Raw genomic sequence first — 22,497 nt, 5'->3', positions numbered from 1 at the left:
CATTAATAGATAAACCCTCTATTAGAGCTACATTAGACAAGGGGCAAATCAATTTAAAGTAACTACCCTCTTCCCATGCGATCTCGATTTGGTAACACAATTTCTTTTTTGTCTTTTTCTTTTGAATCTTCATTTGGTTGCACAAAATAGTACTGCTACTTGTAGATTTCTGTCAAAGAAAAATTGGGAGTAAATTTTTCTAGGGCTTCAAGAGCGGTCAATGGTTTATGTCCCCAACTGCTTGATTTCACAGCTTATGGTGAGGAGGGATTATGACTTCTTGTACTGGAAATAACTTGTTATATATTTTCTTATATATATTTGCTGAAGGGGCAATTTTAGTGTTTAGAGTAAAGAACAGAAGAGAAAAAAAAAAAAAAAAACAACTAAGAGGGAGTTTGGAATTTATTTTGTTTTATAATACCCCCACTTAGTGCAAAAGCCTTTGCTGCATAAACATTTTAAGAATTCCACTTATTGATAAAAATCACTACAGCTTTCAGCTACCTATAGTTTTCCCTTCTTTGGTGCTTCTGCGACTTTCATTTAGGTTTTCCCTTGTCTAGTAATTGATGATCAAAATTTTTTGTTGGACACAAATGTTGGGTTAGGATAGTTAGAATTTTAGTGATTTAATATCCTTGAAACTAGGAACCTGTTACTAAGAGTAAATAGAAATAGCTGCATTATGCTACTAATACAAGCATTTGCTTAGGGAAACTTTTCTTTGTGGCACCACCCGTATAAAACATACATAATTGCTATTCTCAGACATTTGATCTAAGTGGATAGTTGGGATTACTTGAATCATAATGCCACAAATTAACCTTTAAATATCATATCTTGATTGAATGACTTAAAGTGTGTATTGCATTTTATTTTTTTGGAGAAATTTATACAAATACCTATGTAAGAAGAACCATTTAACATCATGCTCATGTTTTTTCATATAAATTTGGGGTATTTCCCTTTCTTATAGGGTGCATCTAATAAAAATAACAAAAAATGTTATTTCTAATAAAATAAATGACTAATACCATATAAACTTGCAAATTTATGTTTGTTATTTTATTTTATATAAATAGTTTTTATTAGGTGGCCCCCTAGAAGAGGGCACGTCCCAAATTTTTTTGTCAAAATAACTTATAAACAAATATTAAAAATAAAATATTTTAGGTGTACGTATTAAAAGCTAACCTAACTGTCCATTTGAATTAGATGCCTAGGAACATCAGTTATCTACTTTTATATGTGCCGCATAAAGAGGTTTCTATTTGTTTGATAAGAATAGGAGCGTTTATTTTTTGTACAAAAAGCTCACAATCATACCTAATTGTTACTTTGTGAAATTAGGAAATTAAATATTGTCTTTGCTCCCTCCCCCTCTCTCTTTGCAAAATACATGAATGCACGTGTCCGGCTTCTTTATTTCAATAGGAAATAGTCTCTATCTTTTTTGAGAATAGGTATGAGCAAAGGATACACCCCATGTGATTTCTTCACCACATTCAAGTCACCTGCTGCTTTATCAAACAGTTAGGGGATATTAAAGCACGGTAGGAAACTTCAGGGAGCCACTTGATATTTTTTCATACAGTTAGGGGGATGTTAAAGCACAGTAGGGAACTTTAGCGAGTTGGGAAATGGGCTGGGTCATGGTGGTAGCACCCCCACACCCTGGTCACCAAATTGTGGTTTTTATTTTCTCTTACACTACCTCAGTAACACTTTAAAAAACTAACTCGTAAACTATTTGAAAAATGTATAATTGTATGTATTTTCCAATGACTTACCCAAAAAAACAAAACTTTCAGCGAGTCAAGATGTTTACCGTTATTTTTCTGCTTCTCAACCAATTTCACTACATATATTACTATTACCAATACCAATTTGATATTTTCTGAATGAAACCTGGAGAGGCTACTCTATTTTATTGGTTCAAGCCAACCATAGATTATTCTAATTGATAATATCTATCCCCAAAACAATAGGATAAATTACGCTTCACGTTTCGAATTATTGATGGTTCAATCAATCTTTCTTGGGTGAAAGATAGCCAGGAAAGGGACAAGCTTTAATGGAATTTATGAGACTCCAGTTATTGATGGGCACCTAATATTTCCGGCTTTCTTCAAATGGAGTGAACATTGAGCGAAATGAAAGTTGTGTATGTATTTTTCTTAAATTGTGTATTTACTATGTTGAAATCACCCATTTGCCTGAAAATTTGAGGCGCATAGTGTTAAGCACATGGATGGACGTTACTCAATAGGACCATTTACCGTTGATAGAGAAGAATCACAATCACTCCAAGCAAATATGCGAAATCAAACAACTAAGGGAATATGCCATTGATCTCACTTAAAGTCTCATTATCAAACCATATAAGAAAAATTAATACACCTCAACAACCAACTACCAGATTTCACGCATGACAAATTGGGGGTTATTGCAATCTTTTTATACCAATAGGCATGTATTAATTTGTGAGAGTGGTTGAGAGTAAATAATTGAGAAAATTACAAAAAAAAAACCCAAAATGTACTATTTACATAACTTACCCCCAGGCAACCTTTGCTCTCACTTCTTTCCCCACAACATCTTTTCCTCGCAAAAACCCCCACGATAAAAAGTTGTTATTTTTTGAACAAAAATGCCCTTCCTATACAAAATAATTCAATTGGCGGTCCCAAGTTCTGTGTAGCCTGAGCATAGAATAACACTGCCGGAGCACTTTGTAATGATTGCTGGATCGAAATAGGTACTGCCAAAGCACTGTGGCTCCAGAAGGTGTACCACTGGAACGCCTTCATCTACCGCCGGAGCGCCCTAATGCACTGCCGGAGTGCCCTAATGCACTGCCGGAGCGTTGTGGCTCCAACGACCCTACTGCCGGAGTGCATTCATAAAGTGCCGGAGCAAAATGTCTCCAAAAGGTGTACTGCCGAAACGAGATCACGTAATGCTGGAGCAAATTCGTCTACTGTCGGAACGAACTACCACACTATCATAGTGCTGTGGCTCCAGAAAGTGTAATTTTCCCTAAATAATTTGTGATAGTGCACTAATTTCTACATAATCCACTTTGCAACTATTACCATTCCAAAAAAAAAAAGACGTCAGAATGCATTTTTTTGTGGACAATAAAGAGTTTGGAATGGGGTTGGTGGCGGTTAGCTTGAAACCATTATTACAACCATCCCAAACCAAGACCGGCCATTATTACTTCCCACACCACATTTTGTACTTTGTAGAGAGAGTGTCGGTGTGAGAGAGAATTCCTTAAATGGAGAGAGAGGGGAACATTCAAGAAAATGGAGTAGAGAGGAAACCGGAGAGGGAAACAGACAAGAGAGAGAGAGAGAGATGTGTCAGGCACACGAGAAAAGCAAGAGATGCGGTTCAAGGGCCAGTGCAGAGAACCCTTGAATTCATGTGTCATTGGACAACGAATTTTTTAAGCCTCTCCCCATTTAATTATTTATTTTATTTATCAGTAACAATCCTAACCGTGCATCCTCCCCAGAAAATAAGGTCACAATTCCCCGATTTATCACCAAAAATTGTACTAGCGAGAAAAACTAGGAGCCCTCTGACTTATCACAGAGTCATTGTTTGTCAATTTCCATATTTACCAATAGGTTCTATCTTACCCACAATAACTTCTCTATCCAATGTCCTGACATCCTAACCCAATGAGACAGACAGACAAACAGAGAGAGGTTAGAAAAAAAGAGGGGGGAAACAATCGTGTAGAGAGAGGAAAGGGCAGAGAAGAGCTTTTCCTTTCTTACAAGAGGTTCTCCATCCCACCTCACCCTCTATAGAGAGAGAGAGAGAGAGAGAGAGAGCCTTTTTAGTGAGTGAGGCTCTTCATCGCCCTCATTGTTTAGAAAGAGAGATCCTTTGTAGTGAGGTCACGATAAATTTATTGATCCACAGTGCCACTCAGAGAGGGATATCCATTCTAGAGAGGTGCGCGAAGATTTATTGTTCAAGACTGCCACAGAGAGAGAGAGCTGAAACCTAAAGGAAGAAACATTTCTTCACGATGATGATGGTGGCACCTCTTCACCCCGTAGCGGAGGCGAATGAGCGGAGCCCATTTGGGGACCTCACCCCCGAGCATTTCTATGATCGCCATGGCATCACCCACTCGTCGTCATTCATGCGCAACGCACGTGGCATGAACATCTTCACCCAGTCATGGCTCCCAATTGACCATGATAACAAACAAGTAATGGGCATTGTCTGTTTGGTACATGGGTACACAGGGGAGAGTAGCTGGTTTCTTCAGCTCACTGCGGTGGCCATTGCAAAGCAGGGGTTTGCGTGCTGCGCTCTCGACCACCAGGGTCATGGCTTCTCGGATGGCCTCTCCACCCACATCACCAACATCGAACCTGTCCTAGATGACTGCCAGGCATGGATGCCTCCCAAACCCCCCTCTTTTCTCTCTCTCTCTCTCTCTCTCTCTCTCTCTCTCATCATCCATGGCTGTCAATTCAAACTCTCTCTTCCTCTCTCATCATCCATGGCTACCAATTCAATCTCTCTCTCTTTCTCGTCACTAATGATTATAGGTATGATTTTCCGAATAAATCTAAAATCCCGTCCCTATAATATTTGAAAGAGCCTGGCCCATAGTTACGAGATCAGCATTGGATGTCATGTGAGATATCACTGCAAATGTCAAAGAATAACAGCTCTTGCACCTATTATATAGCCCATTAGAGCTAATTCCAAAGAATTAACGGCTGTTACACCAGTTATAGTCTGTTATAACAGTACTGGACCTTGGCTGATATAAGGGTGCAGCACCATTTTTATAACTTCATCATGATCTCAACTCTCAAGGCCCATGTCATGGTCGGCATTGTAATGACAATTATGACATCTGACATGTACATATACCAAGCCTAATGCTGTTGTTAATATTGTAAAAACAATTATGACATATTGTCTGATATATTGACAATCAGTGTTTTAAAACTGTGGCTCGGGCCAGGACTAACCTGGTTCAAAAACCTCCGCATTCGCCCAAAGTCTCGTGGAGTAATGGACCTTGCTATGTTATTTCCACAAAGACTTGGCAGAATCAGACTGCTGACTTAAGCTCAGGACCACAGCAAGTCTGACCCCGGATCCCTTCCTTTTTTTGAAACTATTACCATTGTATAGATGGAATAGAGATTACATAGATGCAACCCCCGAATCCTTGTTTCTAATCTTTGATGATACTCATGATATATCGGCTTAATGCCATTTCCTGAACCTTGTGATTTACAGGCTTTCTTCTCTAACTTCTGCTCGCGCTTCCCCCCCTCATTACCGGCCTTCCTCTATGCTGAATCCCTCGGGGGTGCCATGGCCCTCCTCCTCCACCTCCGCGACAAGCGCTCATGGTCTGGCCTCATCCTCAACGGTACAATGTGCGGGATCAGTCCGCGCTTCAAACCCCCATGGCCCCTTGAGCACCTTCTATGGATCGCTGCTGCAGTTGCACCCACGTGGCAGGTGGTGCCCACACGCGCCATACCGCACGTCTCATTCAAAGAAGAGTGGAAGTTCAGACTCGCACTGGGGAGCCCTCGCCGAACCGCAACAAGGCCGAGGGCAGGGACCGCGCTTGAGCTCCTCAGGATTTGCAAAGTATTGCAAGATCGTTTCGAGGAGGTGGAGGCACCAATGCTCGTGGTGCACGGTGAGGAAGACATAGTCTGTGATCCAAAGGGAGTGGAAGAGCTCGTGAGGAGGGCAGGGAGTAAGGACAAGACACTGAAGATTTATGAGGGGATGTGGCATCAGCTGGTGGGGGAGCCTCAGGAGAATGTGGAGAAGGTGTTTGGAGACATCATCAATTGGCTCAAGGACCGGGCCACACGAGCTAGGGCACATGCTGATGCCCAGTAGGCGTATGCTATCAAGGTTACATACCAAGCATTGTATGAGGATGTATCTCATCAATCAAAAAAGTATCAATGTCTCATATGTTATCACATGCTGACAAGCACAGTAAACATCCACTTATAATGACCGGTTTGAAACCTCCTTGTAAAGGGTTGCATCATAAATAAGCTATTTGTCAAATACATGAGATCCTAATAATGTATCGAACCCAAAATTTTCCAGCCCAACATGCTCCTCTATTTCTATGAAGACAATAATGTTTACCTTGTTTACATCACTAGAGTTTAGAAATTACATGTCAATAGATCCTGCACCCACAAACTGTTTTTTTTTCCCCTGGTTCTAAGGAACACTGAGTTTATAGTCTCCCTTAATCCATGAATATAATAAGTCTCTCTTTCTATAGTCCATGAAGATAATGAATATCAGCAAAGTAGAAAATTCATGTCACAAGATCTGCCTCGTATACACAAACTGACTTTGCTGGGGCCTAGTTCTTAGGAACACATTTCATGTCATTATCTGTTTCTCAGTCGAGGCCCTGTTCTTAGGTGTGAGCTTTATAGGTTCTCTTTCTCATGATCTCTAAAGATAATAATGGTGGCAATAACTAGAGTTGAGTAGATATTTCATGTCTTCAGATCTGCCTCCTACACAAACTGGCTTACTGGCTTCGTTGAGGCCTAGTTTCTTGGGAATGTCTATTTCTATCGATCGAACAGATGTATTTATTCACCATGGACTTCATATTCTCTCAGCTATATGAACTCTCTTCATTGTATTATTCCCACCCTAATTCCCCCCCCGTTCAGGTGATTACTCCTGAATATGCTTCTTTTATAGGTAGAGGCCTACTAATCGGCTTTTGGTGTGAATCTCTTTTCTTTTGGCGACAGACTTCTGATGTATCCTCCACAGACCAAAGGGAATGGATTTCTTATCTAAATTCCAGGACGTGTCTTCCTCCCATACATTCACTAACACGTACCTCAGTTCTTAAAACCAGCAAGAAAAGTTTGAACTTCACATGTGCAGGTAAATAATTGTCTCATTGAAAGCAACCAATTATACACACACACACAAAAAGAAAAATAAAATCCATAATGGCTTTCAATGAAATCTTCAAGATAAACTGGGGATTCAAGCCCAAAAGAAATTAATGCATGAACAAAGATCCACACAAGAAGACCCAGAATAGGATCAGATTTGATTTATTATTTTACAAGACAATTTTCAAGTTTCTGATAAAGATGGGAGAGATTGAACATGGTTTTAAATCAGAGAAATGAAAACTACCATCCCTTTGAGCTGAGAGAAACGATTACCGGACCAAGTGTCTTGTCCACGCCTCTATTCCACAAATGCGCGAGATCTGAGCGAAACTTCTTACCAAACATGGGCTCTGATGACTGCAAAAACACAGAAAAGACCAAAAAAGAACATGCGGTCACACCAACTCAAAACTCTAGAATATGAGAGAGAGAGAGAGATCCACAATGGGTTATCAAGCAGAAAGTGGATCAAAAAATGACCATTGCTGTCTGATTACTAAGTGCTTGCACATGCAATACAAAGGTTGTGGCCTAGAAGCCATGTCAAGGAAGCTCCCTCCCTCCCTCCCTCCCTCGAATCAAGAGAAAGAACCCAGCGTGACTATCAGAAAAAGGAAAGTATACAAAGGAAAACCAAATTCTAAAGGACAAACTAGAAGACTGACCACCTATTTTACACAAATCAAAGGTTGGAATGAAGAATGGATGTTAGCAAAGCAATGAGAGACAAATAAGTGCTTTGCTACTAAAATGGAAGAACTAGAAAACCAGTATGCAGGTCTTAACCTAGCCCTCTTGAAGCATGGAAGTCAAATTGAAAATGGCAGGGATAGGAAATGTGAGAGGAAATTGAATTGGAAGAATTCTGGATTACAGAACCAGAGAACCAATTCCCTAAGTCTCACTTAAAAGTGCCACGTAGCTGAAAATCCTAATGTTGCAGTGAGAGAGAGGAAAAGAAGAAACAATTCTAGGATCGAATCATCCTTGGGACTCAAAATTCCCTCTCAACTTGTGCCACTCCACCATCTTCATCGTTTTTATTCTTTGAGAGGGTTTCATTCAACCATTCAAACTGGTTTGTGACAAATTATTCTCCATGTTGCGCAAAGAGAAAAAAAGAGCACGGTGAGCAAGCGCATAAGCCAGACAAGCAACCTGCCCCCTGCCCCATGTTAAGAGAGAGAGAGAGAGAGAGAGAGAGAGAGAGACAGAGATTTCAGCAAGTAGTTCATTTAAAATCACAGGTTCTATGTATCAAACACTAGTAACCCAAGTAGGAAACTGAGACAATGAAAATACAAAGTGGATAATAACTACATATAAAAGAGAAGTAAAAATTTGAGCAAACAAATGCCTCGCTTACTAATAACATTTACCTCAGATTCATAGCCATTTGCCAATTCCCTTGTTTCTGTTCCTCGTATGTTTTTGTTTTGTAACAATTTAGTTTCTTTTATCGTCATTACAGAACATTGCTTTCATCCATCTAGACATTGAACTCAAATCATATACAAAAAGTTGTTTCACCACCTTGCTACAAACAATGAAGGGCTTATCAAATCAAATATTTACATCATAATCATACGTATCACATTTTACCTTTTACCTCCACTGGTGAATTAATAGGACAAATGGAAGATATAAAAAAAATGAACTTCAAAGAAATGGGTTTGAAGATAAATTCGTTAATTGGATCAAAAGATGTTGCACAGCACCCAAACTCCATTATCCTGCACCCCTTTTGGCTATTTTAAGGGAAAAAATGGGCTAGACCAAGGGAACCCCTTATCCCTATTGTGCACAGAAGATCTAAAACCCATCAGGTTAATTTTTGGCACGGTGCGAGAAAAATAAAACAACCACAAGCAAGTAAAGCAAAGAAAGAAAAAAATAATCCAAAGAACACCTTCTCTCCTGGTCCTGGTACCCACTTCCACCCCTCTGCTCCCACCCCCTATTCCATCCCCCCACCTTGCAACCTTCTACCTCGTGTTCCCCTTAACCCACATTACATCACTTACCCTGGCTTCCCAATCCCTCCCCCTAATTCTAACTCCTCCCCTCCCCTTTTTGTCTTCTCAAAAGCCCCTCCTATAACTTTACCTTCATCTTACATCTCTTCCCCTCAGCAAGCTCCTCTGAACTCCCTCCCCATCTTATCCCCAATTGTCCTTCTCCCTAATCTCCCAGGCACTGGGTTACTCTACTGGGACCTGGATGAGTTGGTTCCCATTCCTCTTGAGTTGCAATTGGCCATTAATGCCACCCAATCCTCTACTGGAAGACTCCCTACTTGCATCCCTCCCCTTCAATACTTTTTTACGCCCCAACCTCCTCATCCTTCCTAGGACCCACCACTGGATTTCCAGCCTCTATCTCCCCCACATATTCAAATGGTGGCCCTGGAATTTTTCTCACCCCCTCTTGAACTTTCACCTCCCCCAGAGGAAGAGTTTAATTCGGACGTTTGCTCCTCCATCTCCTTGAACTCTCTGGAAATCGTGAGAATAGGTAATGGAGCTCCTCATATGGCGAATCTCATTGATGCTTCCGCTTGGCGTTTAAAGGTGACACTTCGATCCTCACTACCCATCTTAAAGTAGCGGCTAGAGCGCCTCAAGTAACCCCTTCCCCAACTCCAGCAAAGGGTCTAGAGAGTTAAAAAATCTTGTCTCCGAGGTCTCCTACAAGTCCCCCAATCGTTCGCCCAAGCCAACGCTTCTTTCCTCTTTGCTTCTTTCTAGCCCTAAGAAGGGGAGATCCTTTCAAAAATCCACTCACCCCCTAAGCTCCCCCAAATGAAATTCCTCTGTTGGAATATCAGAGGCCTTGGTAGCCATACCAAGCGCAATGTTGTCCCCTCTCTTGTCCAATCTCATAACCCTATTCTTTTGCCGTTGTTTGAAACAAAACTCCTTGGTCCCAATCTTCCCCAGTCAGGGATACCTAGGGTAGGAGACCTTGTAGCTGGGTAGCTAAAGAAGCCCTTGGAGCTTCTGGGAGTATCTGGATCATCTAGGACTCCTCCATTATCTGATTCTCATAGATCATGGAATTCTCAGTGACTCTCTGCTTTAGTAGAGTTTCTGACAATTTTCTCTTCCAATCTTCCTTTGTCTATGAACCTAATTGTCCTAGTAGACGTCTTGATCTTTGGACTGAATTGTCGTCTGTCACTCCTTCCTCTGATCTTCCTTGGGTCATTGGAGGTGACTGCAATACGGTCCGTTGGCCACACGAGAAGTCAGTCGATGGTCGTCTCACAACCACTATTTGAGCTTTTTCGAATTTTATTGACAGTATCCCTCTCCTTGATATCCCTTTTACAGGGGACTCTTTCACATGGTCTAACCATGCTAGCAACCCTATCTTAACTAAAATCGATAGGCTCCTGGTCTCTCAATCCAAGGAATCCTCTTTCCTGGGTACCCACTCCATGTTAAGTCAACCTCTGACCATAAACCCATTCTCCTGGACACGTTTCCTGCTCATCGCTCCATTAAACATTTCAGGATTGAACTCTTCTAGTAAGAGAGCCATCCTTCTCTCAGGTTTTTAGCTCTTGTTGGTCTTCTGCCTCTATCCTTGGTTGGCCAGGCTATCGCCTTTCCAAAATACTTCAAATAGTTAAGGCGGCCATTAAGACCTGGAAGCGATCCCTTCCCTCCGAGTTTGAAGGAAACTCGGTCCCTTTCGATTGGAAGAAACCTACTGGTATCAGAAATCTAAGATTAAGTGGATTTTTTTCATAAGACGGCGAGCTCCAGAAGGAGGGTTAATGCTATCACTCACATCTCAATTAGCAATCACACTTTCCATATTCCGGACCAAATCAATTCAATCTTCATTCATAGTTTAAAAATCTCTTCTCCAAACCCCTTCATCCCTCCACCACCCTAGGAGATCTGTCCTTTCGAACCATATTCCAGAATTAGTCTCTTTGGCTTGAGAGGCCTTTAACCCTTGATGAAATCCGCAAGGCAGTCTTTAATCTTCCTAAAGACAAGGCCCTTGGCCCGGTCAGATTTCCAATTGCTATCTTCCAAGAATTCTGGAAGATAGTTGAGCCTGACCATATGGCCTTTTTTGCTGAGTTCTTTGCTAGAGGTCGACTAAACTCTGGTTTTAAATGAACTTTCATTTCCCTTATCCCCAAGATTGAAGGCGGCCCATAAACTTAGGGATTTTAGGCCTATCATCCTTCTTAATTCTTTCTGCAAAATCTTGGCCAAGGTCCTTGCTTCCCATTTGCAAGAGGTTCTCTCCTCTGTCGTCTCTCCCAACTAGTCAGCCTTTGTTGCTAATAGACAGATTCTTGATGGTGCACTTGCGGCCCATGAGGATATTCACCATAGGGCTCTCTCTGTTAAAAAAGGCTTAGTTATCAAACTAGATTGGGAAAAGGCCTACGATAGGGTTAACAAGGTGGGATGGAGTACATAACCCACCTCCTTTACACATATGATACTCTCATCTTCTGCGACACTAATCCCAATCAAGTGGCCTCCATGTGGCTTTTTCTTCGTACCGTTGAATTACTTTTTGAAATGAAGGTCAATATGCTAAAATCGAAAATGCATGGGATCTTAATTGACAATTTAGAGATCCAATCTCTTTCTCATTTTCTAGGCGCAATTGAGTCCATGCCTTCTTCCTATCTTGGCCTTCCGCTCTGCATTGGAAAACCTAAAAAAAATCGTTGGGATAGCCTCATTGAGAAGTTCAATTGCAACTTTGCGGTTTGGAAGGGTCGTTTCCTTCCTTTGGGGGAAGGATACCCTTATTAAAGCAACTCTTGCTTGCATCCCCATCTACTATATGTCCCTCTTCGAAATCCCTACCTCTGTCCTTCTTCACCTTGAGAGGCTTATGAGAAACTTCCTCTGGTATGGTTCTTCAGACCATCATAAGTATCATTTGGTAGCTTGGGATAAGCTAACTTTGCCAAAAACATTTGGGGGTTTGGGTATTAGAAGCCTTAGACTATGAACCTTGCTCTGCTGGGCAAGTGGTGGTGGAAGTTTACTTCACGCCATCCCTTGATTTGGAAACCCATTATCCACCATAAATATAGCCTTGACGAGGGTAGCTGGCTGCCTAAAACCCCTCCCCACAGATCTTCTGGTGCATGGAAATGCATTGCATCCAGCAAAGTTACCTTTCTCATATGCATAAGATTTAGGATGGCTAATGGCCTATGTATTAAGTCTTGGCTTGATATCTGACTTGGTGAAGCTCCTTTCAACAAGGTCTTCCCTTCCCTTTTCAATAAAGCTCTTGACAAGGATACCTTAGTTAAGGATTATTGTGAATTTCTCAACTCCGGCCTTGATTGGACACCCATCTTCAGGAGAAACCTAGCTGATTCTGAAATCTTGCCTCTTAATTCTCTCCTCCGATCTCTTTCTTCTTTCTTCTGCACTTTTCAAAACCCAGATACCCTGTTGTGATCACCAAACCCCTCCGGCATGTTCTCAGTCTCTTCTTTCTATTCGGCTTTGCTTCTAAATCTCAACCCTTCCCTCATTTTGAATAAATGTTGGTCCTTGCCTGTGCCTCACGAAGTACAAGCTTTTGTCTAGTCCTTCTCCAAGGAAAAACCCTTACCCTTGACCAAATTCAGAGGTGTGGCCTACCTCTACCTAATAGATGTACTATGTGCCTCCAGGAGGAGGAATCCAACCCTCACCTCTTTTTACATTGCCCTACAGCCTCAGCTTTATGGGCCTCTCTAGTGAATCTCTTGGGCATTCTATGGGTTACTTGGCCCCCCTCCCAAAAAAGTCCATAGCCTTTTCTCCACCCTTCTCAACCTGCCTTTTCCCTGAAGCTGTGGCAGATCTCTGTGGTTGCTCTTCTCCAGGTCACCTGGTTGGAAAGGAACTCCAGGACCTTTAGGGGAAGGTCAAACGCCTCTATCTTCGAGTTTGTTACCTCCCTCATCTCCTACTGGGCTAAGACTATACCTATCCTTGCTAACTTTCCCATTTATTGCTATCTTATTACCTGGAATTCTCTGTTGGCTCTCTCATCCCCCAGTTGTCGCTAGTTGAATGAGATGATTCCCCATCCTACCGGTTTCTTCAAACTGAATATTGAAGTCCTTAGGGAACCCTGGCCCTTCAGGATATGGAGGCCTAGTGGCAAATTCAGATGGTATTCTACTCTCTTTCTCAGGGTATATTAGAATAACTGACCCAACTACAGCTGAAGCAATGGCTCTAAGGGAAGGCCTAAGACAACTTCATCCCCTTCATCATACCCTAGAAGGCCTATTGGTAGGGTATGGCTCCAACAATACGATCTCATGGGCAACTGGTTCTTGTCACCAAATTTTTGAGGAAATTTTCTTTTTATGCAGCTCATTGCCTCAGATTTCCTTCAATCATATCCTCCGAGAAGCCAATTGTGAGGCAAATAGACTTGCGAAAGAAGTCGCCCAAAACCTTTCAGGTGCACCCTCATTGCTTCATACTCTCTAATATCTCTTCTACTCTTTTCTCCCCCCCTTCTCTCTATTTGCTCTTCCCCCTCCCCCCCCCCCCCCTCCCCCCTCTTTTTTAGCTTTTCTGCCCCTCCAGAAAAAAACAGAGGAAAAAAAGAAAAAAAAAAAAAACCCTATATGTGTACACTCTCAACGTTAGTCTGAAGGGCTTTGGAATTTTATCTTTATGCACCCCTCTTTCTCATCTTTTTCTTCTCATCTCTTCACCCTGCCCTTATTCTCTTTCCCTTGAGCTTCTCCCTTAACCCTTAGTTCTCTATCTCTATTTCTTCTCTGCCATTCTGTTTTTCATTTCCTCCATCCTCCATTCTGCTCCCTCACCAATTATATCCCACTCAGGAATTTCTCTCTCCTCTTCTCTCTTTCCCGCTTCTTCAACGGCGCAAATCTTTCCCCTTCTTCTTGTTCTTTTCTAAGTTCATCCCTCCTCTTATCACCTACACCCCTCCCCTCTTACTCATTGCACTCTCCCCCTCTCTTCCCTACATCTGCCCACGTTGTGATCTTCGTTAGGATGGAAGCAAGAAGAGGGTCTACAATGCCTACATCTCCCTCCTTCCCTCAGTGACCTATCACAGGGTCGTCCAAGAGCAAAGAGGTTTTACAAGGTCTTCGGTATGCAGGTCTCGAGTGCTTACCTCTTTAGTAGATGTTGTTGTTGCTCAATGAGGCAGCCGCTGCTACAGCTATTGCTGGTTTGCTCCGTGATCTTTTGGCCTCGCCATCTTTGAGGGCGAGACAATTACAATGTCTCTTCATAGGCTCATCTAGGTTTTCCAGTTCTAAGTTCTGTTTTTCTCTCTTTATTTCTTGTTTGCTCTGGTTTTATGTTCTTTCTTCGTTTTGTTACTTTGTTCTACCCTCACCCCCTCTTGTTATGTACGCTGAGCACCCAGGTTGTGGGCTGCCTTCACCTCTCTTAAATAGTATGTAGTTCGTCTTCATTTATAAAGTTAACCAATTCTAAAAAAAATAAAGAGTCAACTTATGCATATTGGACCAGCTTTCTCGCGGCTCCATACATATACAATATACATGCTCTTAGAGAAAACCAACTACCTATCCTCTGCTTGAACAACTAAGAGTAAGTCGACAACAAAGTCAGACATCAATTATGGCCTGGCAAACACAACTAGCATTAAACAATTACATTGTTCTCAACACACTCCCAGCTATCCGATCATGGCCTCCAAACATATATAAATTATATGGATCTGTTGACAGTTATAGCAGCAAGATATAAAGTTTGGTATTTTGTGGGATTACAGTTGAAATGAGATTTGTTTCCTAAAAGACAAGAATTATAACTCTATAAATCTCTGGTAAACAGAGTAATCCTTATGAATGAAATATTGGTTCACCTCCGTGGACATAAACACCATTGTCGAACGACATATATGCTGTGTTGATTTATTTCTCTTCTCTTCCCTATTTCTTTTATTGCAACTTCAACATAGTATCAGAGTAGAAGTCTTCAGACCTGTGTTAAAAATCTCTACAATCAATTTATTCTAGTTTTTATGCGATGATCGTGGATCTTTCTCGCTCTCTCTACGAGCGTTTCTTTCTGTGACGATTATCTCCAAGAGCAAAAGGAAATTTCACAGAAATAGATCGCAAACTGGTTTGCACCGGATGTTGCTATTGATGCTGTAAATGGTTTGCAAACTACTCATCGGACGCTGATATTGTTGCTGCAAAAGGAATATGTTGATATTGTTGCTGCAAAAGGTTTGCAAACTACTCTTTTTGTGCCTCTATTAAGAGACAATGCAAATTGCTCTCTTGGAATCCAAAAGGATGCATTTTGTGCTCCCTCAAGTTGACCAAGTTATTGATGCGGACTTGTCTCATCCTATAACCTTGTTGTTGTATTGGTAGCGCATCCATTGGTTACCAACCTGAGGATCGACGCGGTGAGAGAGAAAGCAATTTGTTATTGCCATTGTAGACATTTAATTCACAGGCAGTTGTATGCACATCGACAATTTCTAGATAGAGAAATTGTAATTCTCATTGGGATCTTCGGTCGATTCTGATTGAGGCGTCTTCTATTCTTTTATCGCCCTTGCTATTGATTAGGTCAGTCTTCTGGTTCCCATTATCTCTTTATAATGGCATATTCAAAACCTAACTCTAGCATGAAACTTATTATTGTTCCTTTGAACAGACTTAATTATCTTGCTCGGTCGAAAGCCATTTCTCGTTCTCTCTAGAAAATCTAAACTTGGACACATACCTAGAAAAAAAATCATGAATCTTAATTTCAAAACTTCTGAAAAAAGTGTTAAGAAATCTTCCCTAGTTGCTAATAATGAGAAATATGAAACAAAAACGCCTCAAAATAGGGGTGGAGGTAGAGGCCTAACAATTATCGCGATGGTGGAAAGGATAATAGTAACAGAAGGTGTCCTAGATGTGATCACTAAAACAATATGGGACATGCAAAGGATAGGTGTTGAGCATTATACCCAGATTTAAGGCCCATTAATAACAGGACAGCCAACAGATCTACCACTCAGACCGCAACCACTCAAACCCATCATCACATCTGTGATCATTATCAGCAACGAAGTAACAACAATGGCTTTTCTTCCACACAAGATCCTTCTTCTTCATTCTTGGATGCAGGTAACCCTTATGCTTTCTCGTCTTCGTGTGACACTTTTCCTTGGATAATAGACTCAGGGGTCGCAAATCATATGACTGGTAACTAACAATATCTATCCAACCTAAAAAATAATGCAAATATGAATCCTATCTATTGCTCATGGTTCCTTGCTTGCTGACCATGATGTTGGTAATACCAAGTTCTTCTCTAAGTCTCACAACTCTGAAGTCATGTTTATGCCATCCTTGTAACTTGATGTTTGTTAGTAGAATTGCTCAGAGCATGAATTGCAATGTTATTTTCTCCTGACTCTGTAACTTTCCAAGATCGGGCCACGTGGAGGAAGATTGGTGAATGAAGACTGTCTCATGGGTTATATTTATTTAATCAGGAGAATAAGGTTTTGGTTGTCAATCAAGCTAATTTCGATATTAATAAATGGGATTGGAGATTTGGATACCCTTCAGATAAAGTTTTGAAATTTTTAATACCCACTTCATTTTTCAACCCTCATTTTTGTGAAGTTTATAAATTCTCAAAACAGACAAGACTTCTTTTTCAGTCTTTTATGCATGTTTCAAAGGAACCTTTTCGTTTGATACATTCTGATGTTTGGGGACCAACCCCAATTGATTCCTATGTTGACTTTAAATATTTTGTTAATTGTATTGATGATCTATCTCGTGCTACTTTGGTATATATATTGAAATCAAAAACAAAAGTTTCTCCTGTCTAAAAAATTTTCCAACCTGATTTATGCTCAATATAATGGCAAGATTAGAATTATGCAAACTGATAGTGGCACAAAGTATGTGAACAAAGTTTTTACTGAGCATTTGTGTAATCTTGTAATTATACACCAAACATCATGTGTTGGAACAACTCAGCAGAACAAAGTTGCTGAAAGGAAAAATAAATGCCTTTTGGAAAGCTACATGGTCTTTGATGTTTCAGATGCATGTTCTAAAAATTTATTAGTTTGAAACTGTTTTAACTGTTTGTGATCTGATTAACAGATTTTTTAGTAAAATTCTTAAGGATAAATCTCCCCTTGAAGTTTTGAAAAATAGAAAAATCGATTTGTCCTATTTGCATGTATTGGGATGTGTGTCTTATGTTCATGCGGCTAGGCACAACAGAGATAAACTTGATAAACATTCCAATAGACGTATCTTTTTTGGATACTCCTCTACTCAAAAGGGATACAAATGTTATGATCCCACAACCAGAAAAATGTATATTTCCAAAGATGTTCAACTTGTTGAAACAGAGTCTTATTCCCATGACACATTGGACAGTGGTTTGGAAAATAAGACTCAGGGGGAGTGTTCAAGAGGTTGTTTGCCCTTGCCTAATATTAATACCAGTGTATGTGCATGATGATCAAGCCAAAGCTAAAGATACCTTTGAAACTCACCAAACTGGTTTAAAAGAAGAAAAAGACTCAGTTGTGGCCCCACCTGATTCCCCTTTGTGCAAGTCTTCTCGTATCTCTCAACCTTCCTCTAAACTTCAAGATTTTTATACTTATCATGCAGTTTCTTATCTTGTTCAAAATAATATTTCCTATAAAAATATCTCTCCTGACTATTTTGCTTTTTTGAGTTCTATTTCTAATAATTCTGAGTCAACCAATTTCAAAATGTTATTTCTCATCCTGCTTGGAGGAAGGCCATGAAAGAGAAACTTTAGGCACTTGACAAGAACCATACTTGAGACATTATCAAGTTACCTAAAGGAAAAAAAGCAGTTTGATGTAGATGGGTTTTTAAAATCAAATAGAATAGTAATGGGTCTGTTGAGAGACATAAGGCCAAGTTGGTGGCCAAAGGATTTACTCAAAATTATGGAGTCGACTATAAAGATACTTTTGCACCAGTTGCCAAGCTGAATATTGTTCGTGTTCTTTTGTCTATAGCAGTTAATTGTGGGTGGTCTCTGCATCAAACGAATGTTAAAAATGCCTTCTTATATGGTGACCTTGAAGAAGAAGTCTATATGAGTCTTCCTCTAGGCCTTTCTAAAGAAAAGGAGAAAGGTCTTGTATGCAAACTAAAGAAGGCCTTGTATGGACTTAAACAATCGGTATGCCAAACTCAGCTCAGCTTTAATGAGTGTCGGGTTTCTTATAAGTTCAACCAATTCTTCGATATTCAAAAAAAGGGAAACTTCAGGTACAACAGCTCTACCCATTTACGTTGATATTATCATTACATGTAATGATAAAGAAAGAATCATGAAGCTTAAAAATTATTTTCACAATAAATTTAACAACAACGACCTTGATCAAATAAAGTAGTTTCTCAGCATTGAAGTAGCACATTCCAAAAAGGGATTCTTCATTTCTCAAAGGAAATATGTCTTAGATGTACTGAAAGAAACAGGAAAACTGGGAGTCAAACCCATCAGCACCCATGTTGATATTAATTGCAAGCTTTATTCAAGAAATGGAAAACCTCTTAAAGATGTAGGTCGTTTTTAGAGACTTGTAGCTAGATTGATTTATTTGATTGTGACATTGACAAGATATAAGATATGCAGTTAGCTTTGTGACCCAATTTATGACTGCTCCTAGATCTTGTCAAATGAAGTAGCACATTCCAAAAAGGAACTTGTAAAGGAAGGGAGAAAAGGAGAAAAGTCTTGTATGCAAATTAAAGAAGGCCTTGTATGGACTTAAACAATCTCCTAGCACATGGTATGCCAAACTCAGCTCAGCTTTTATGAGTGTCGGGTTTCTTAAAAGTTCAGTTGATTCTTCGATCTTCAAAAAAAGGAAAACTTCAAGTACAACAATTGTACTTTACGTTGATAATATTATCATTATAGGTAATGATAAAGAAAGGATCATAAAGCTTAAAAATTATCTTCACAAGAAATTTGATAACAAGGACATTGGTCAACTAAAGTATTTTTTCGGCATTCAAGTAACACATTCCAAAAAGGGACTCTTCATTTTTCAAACGAAATATGTCTTAGATGTATTGAAAGAAACTAGGAAACTAAGAGTCAAACCTATTAACACCCATCTTGATATTAATTGTAAGCTTTATTCAACAAATGAAAAGCCTCTTAGAGATGTAGGTTGTTTTCAGAGACTTGTGGGTAAATTGATTTATTTAACTATGACATGATCAGATATAACTGTGGTTAGCCTCGTGAGCTAATTTATGATTGCTCATAGATTATGTCATATAGAGGTTGTCAATAGGATTCTCAGATATCTCAAGTCGTCACCCGGCAGAGGTATTTCGATGAAACAGAATGGTCACACTAATATTATTGGTTATTCTGATGCGGACTGAGCAGGTAGCCCAATTGAGTTGAGGTCCACTAGTGCTTATTATACATTGGTCGGGGGAAACTTAGTTACTTGAAAAAGCAAACAACAAAATGTAGTTGCTCGATCTAATGCAAAGACCGAATATAGAGCTATGGCTTCAACTACAAGTGAATTTTTTTTTTGGTAATTCAGTGTTTTTTTGGGTAATTCAATGAAGAATACAGACTCCTACCCGTTTTTTCAGGTAGATTAGGAGTTAGCTTTTTGAAGGTATTAATGGGTGTTGTTCGCGATGGAAATGAAAACCACAACGTGGTAACTAGGATGTGGGGTGTTACCACCACAACCCTAGCCCCTTTCCCAACTACAAGTGAATTAATATGGGTAAAATCACTACTTCGAGATATGGGGTTCCCAACAATCAATCCAATGGAAATGTTTTGTAATAATCAAGCAACTATGCATATAGCCTCTAATCCAGTTTTTTATAAAAGAACCAAGCATATTAAAGTTGATTGTTACTTTATGAGATAAAAGGTTAAGCCAAAATTTATTACGACTCCTTATGTTCGAAGTGAAGACCAACTTGCAGACCTATTTATCAAAGTTATTGCAAAGACAATGTTCCATCAGATACCGTCCAAATTGGTCTCCATGGATATCTATGCACCAAGTTGAGGGGGAGTGTTGATGCATATCTATGCACCAAGTTGAGGGGGAGTGTTGATGGTTATAGCAACAAGATATAAAGTTTCCTATCTTGTGGATTACAAGATATTGAGTTCGTATATTAAGTTTCCGATTTTATGGGATTACATTTGTAATAAGATTTGTTTCTTAAAATACAAGAATTATAACTCTAAAAATCTCTAGTAACAAGAGTAATCCCAATGAATGAAATACTTGTTTATCCTCTGTGGATGTAGGCACGATTGCCGAATCACGTATATACTACGTTGATGTATTTCTCTTCTCTTCTCTATTTCTTTTATTGCAACTTCAACAGGATCCCGATGAAAATATATTATTTACCTCATCTTACAAACATCATATTTTCCAGAATTATTATATCATTTATCCCCTCATACTCGCAATGATGGGTGAATTTTTGCAAAAGCCTCAACAAATCCACAATTAAGTATAAACTAATCATAAACAACAAAAAGGACGAAATGTACTCAAAAAAAGTCAGATGAAATTCACATGCACCCCAACCATAACCGATCATAAAATCCACAAGAACCATCAAAGAAATAAGAAAATGGAAGAAAGAAATTCCTACCATAAAAATAGAACCGCATTGGGTGGCCAGAAAAAAAAAAAAAAAAAGTTTTTAACATTTTCAGAGTTATTCTGATTTAGCTAAAAAAACAGAATAGTGAAATAGGCCGTCAGGTTTAGGGTTTCATGAATGTACCTTAGTAATGATTTTAGAGTGAGAATCTGAAATGGAGGCGTAAACATTTCTCCGCTCCTTGTAAACAATGGCAGTAGCAAGAAAAGCTCCAAGCGTGGCTCCGAGGAGACGCTCCTGAAAAAACATGATAGAAAAAGATTGGCAGAGAGAGAGTGCGTGTGTGCGTGTTTAGAGAGAGAAAACTGGATGGAAGGATTGCTGAGCTCCTGGAAAGCGGAATGCAACAAGTTTGGTAGAGAGAACGTTTAGAGATAGAATTGTGGTGGAATGGCAAATACCTGAGAGAGAATGCTGATCATGGTGTGGCGCAGGCTACGACGGGAAATGGTCTCTCTCTAACCACGAATTTAGAGAGAGAGAGAGAGAGAGAGAGGCGAAAGTCTCTCGGCAAATTGAAGGAAAAAGGATTTTTATATGGCCGCCGCCTTGCAAACAAATGTAGGGCAGCACCGCCAAAATCTGAAAAAATCGCCGCTGGACGTGAAAAGACCTTCAAATTGATTATTTCCCTCGTACGAGGATTGGAACTGCCGCTTAATCGGTGAAGGGTCTAAATCAAAAATTTTCAGACTCATCAAATTGATCGGATCAGTTTTAAAAAATTTAAAATAAATATAATTAATATTAAAATTTAAAATAAATATAAATAATATTAAAATTCATTAAATGTAATAAAAATAATTTATTTCTTTCATTTAATTGGCCAAACTAATCAAAACGAGATGGCCTCGGTAACCAAAACCAATTAGACACCGATCTTGATTATAGATTTGGGTGCCGTTTGTATAGAACCAATGCTTTAAACCATCAAAGTAAAAGGAAAAGTTTATATAAAGCCGAAGCTCTAAACAATCAAATTAGAGGCTACCTCAAAATTTTCACCGTAAGAGGTTGTTTTGATGCCCAAATATCCTCAAATCAATCATCTCGACATCAAGATGTATGGAAAAGAGAAAAAAAAAAGTAGATTTCAAGTTTTGGAAATAGTGCATCTTATAATGCATTTTTTGACCGTCAATTTTCAAGATTTTTAAATTTTCATAGATTTGCTTAATCTACACTATTTTTTGAATATTTAAATTTTATAATTAGAGATGAAAATATAGTTTAAGGCTATCACAAATATTTTCAATGTTAAAACCACAATTCTGGACACATTTTAAAGGTGGGCTCCACTTTGATTGTTTAGAGCCTTGGCTCTATGCAAACCTCACCCATATATAAATATAATATATAATTAATAATAAATACTATTAAGCAGAAAACACACAAAAGAGTCGATATATTAATGATAATCCAATTCACATAAATAACAATTTTATATAAATAACTATTTTAAACTGCATGAGAAAAGAAAAACAAATTACTTGCATATGACACTTGCAGAAACTGGAAAAGAGTTTCCACTCGTCCGAACAGTAACTGGGTAACAAGTCCCAGTAACAATCACACATGTAGCACACTTCCCTTACTATCTTTTTATTCTCAGAAAGTAGGAATTTGGTTTCTATTGTTTTATATTTTACTTCTTCTTTTAGGTATTATAGGAACTTTTCCCTATTCTAGATTTTTTCTTTTATATTATTTATTTCTCTAGATCTGGGTTTTTCGATAAAGTCAAACTTTACACTGTCCTTCTATATTGGCTTCGATTCCGGTACTAATTCTTATTGGAAAAAGCATATTTAAGAATGGAGTTCCTAGTATTACCCATTA

At 39.3% G+C, this 22,497-nt stretch overlaps 2 protein-coding genes across 2 annotated transcripts; one reads left to right on the top strand and one right to left on the bottom strand.

Moving 5' to 3' along the window:
- The first annotated feature begins 3,861 nt into the window (after positions 1–3,861).
- LOC18995842 (caffeoylshikimate esterase-like) lies at positions 3,862–6,090 on the top strand. Its single transcript, XM_088871971.1, has 2 exons — positions 3,862–4,423; positions 5,290–6,090. The coding sequence occupies exons 1-2, from the start codon at positions 4,052–4,054 to the stop codon at positions 5,911–5,913; spliced, it is 996 nt and encodes a 331-aa protein (XP_088728097.1). The 5' UTR covers positions 3,862–4,051; the 3' UTR covers positions 5,914–6,090.
- A 941-nt stretch (positions 6,091–7,031) lies between these two features.
- On the bottom strand, positions 7,032–21,167 carry LOC105420827 (uncharacterized). Its single transcript, XM_011625956.3, has 3 exons — positions 21,060–21,167; positions 20,782–20,895; positions 7,032–7,319 (listed from the first exon to the last, which is right to left on the bottom strand). The coding sequence occupies exons 1-3, from the start codon at positions 21,078–21,080 to the stop codon at positions 7,203–7,205; spliced, it is 252 nt and encodes an 83-aa protein (XP_011624258.1). The 5' UTR covers positions 21,081–21,167; the 3' UTR covers positions 7,032–7,202.
- Between the last annotated feature and the right edge of the window lie 1,330 nt (positions 21,168–22,497).

This window comes from Amborella trichopoda, chromosome 7 (genome assembly GCF_054954075.1).
Source record: "Amborella trichopoda isolate Santa Cruz 75 chromosome 7, AtrichopodaSantaCruz75HAP2 v2.0, whole genome shotgun sequence".
NCBI classification, from domain to species: Eukaryota; Viridiplantae; Streptophyta; class Magnoliopsida; order Amborellales; family Amborellaceae; genus Amborella; species Amborella trichopoda.
Note: the sequence above shows the minus strand (reverse complement) of the source record. Positions and strands in the feature narration are given on the sequence as shown.

Excerpts from the sequence above, each read along its gene's own strand:
- LOC105420827 (XM_011625956.3), bottom strand. The coding sequence starts at position 21,080 with ATGATCAGCATTCTCTCTCAG. Across the intron at positions 20,896-21,059 it reads TGATCAGCATTCTCTCTCAG|GAGCGTCTCCTCGGAGCCAC; the intron begins GTATTTGCCATT and ends ATGTTTTTTCAG. Across the intron at positions 7,320-20,781 it reads ACTCTAAAATCATTACTAAG|TCATCAGAGCCCATGTTTGG; the intron begins GTACATTCATGA and ends GTGTTTTTGCAG.
- LOC18995842 (XM_088871971.1), top strand. The coding sequence starts at position 4,052 with ATGATGATGGTGGCACCTCTTCACCCCGTAGCGGAGGCGAATGAGCGG. Across the intron at positions 4,424-5,289 it reads CTGTCCTAGATGACTGCCAG|GCTTTCTTCTCTAACTTCTG; the intron begins GCATGGATGCCT and ends TGTGATTTACAG.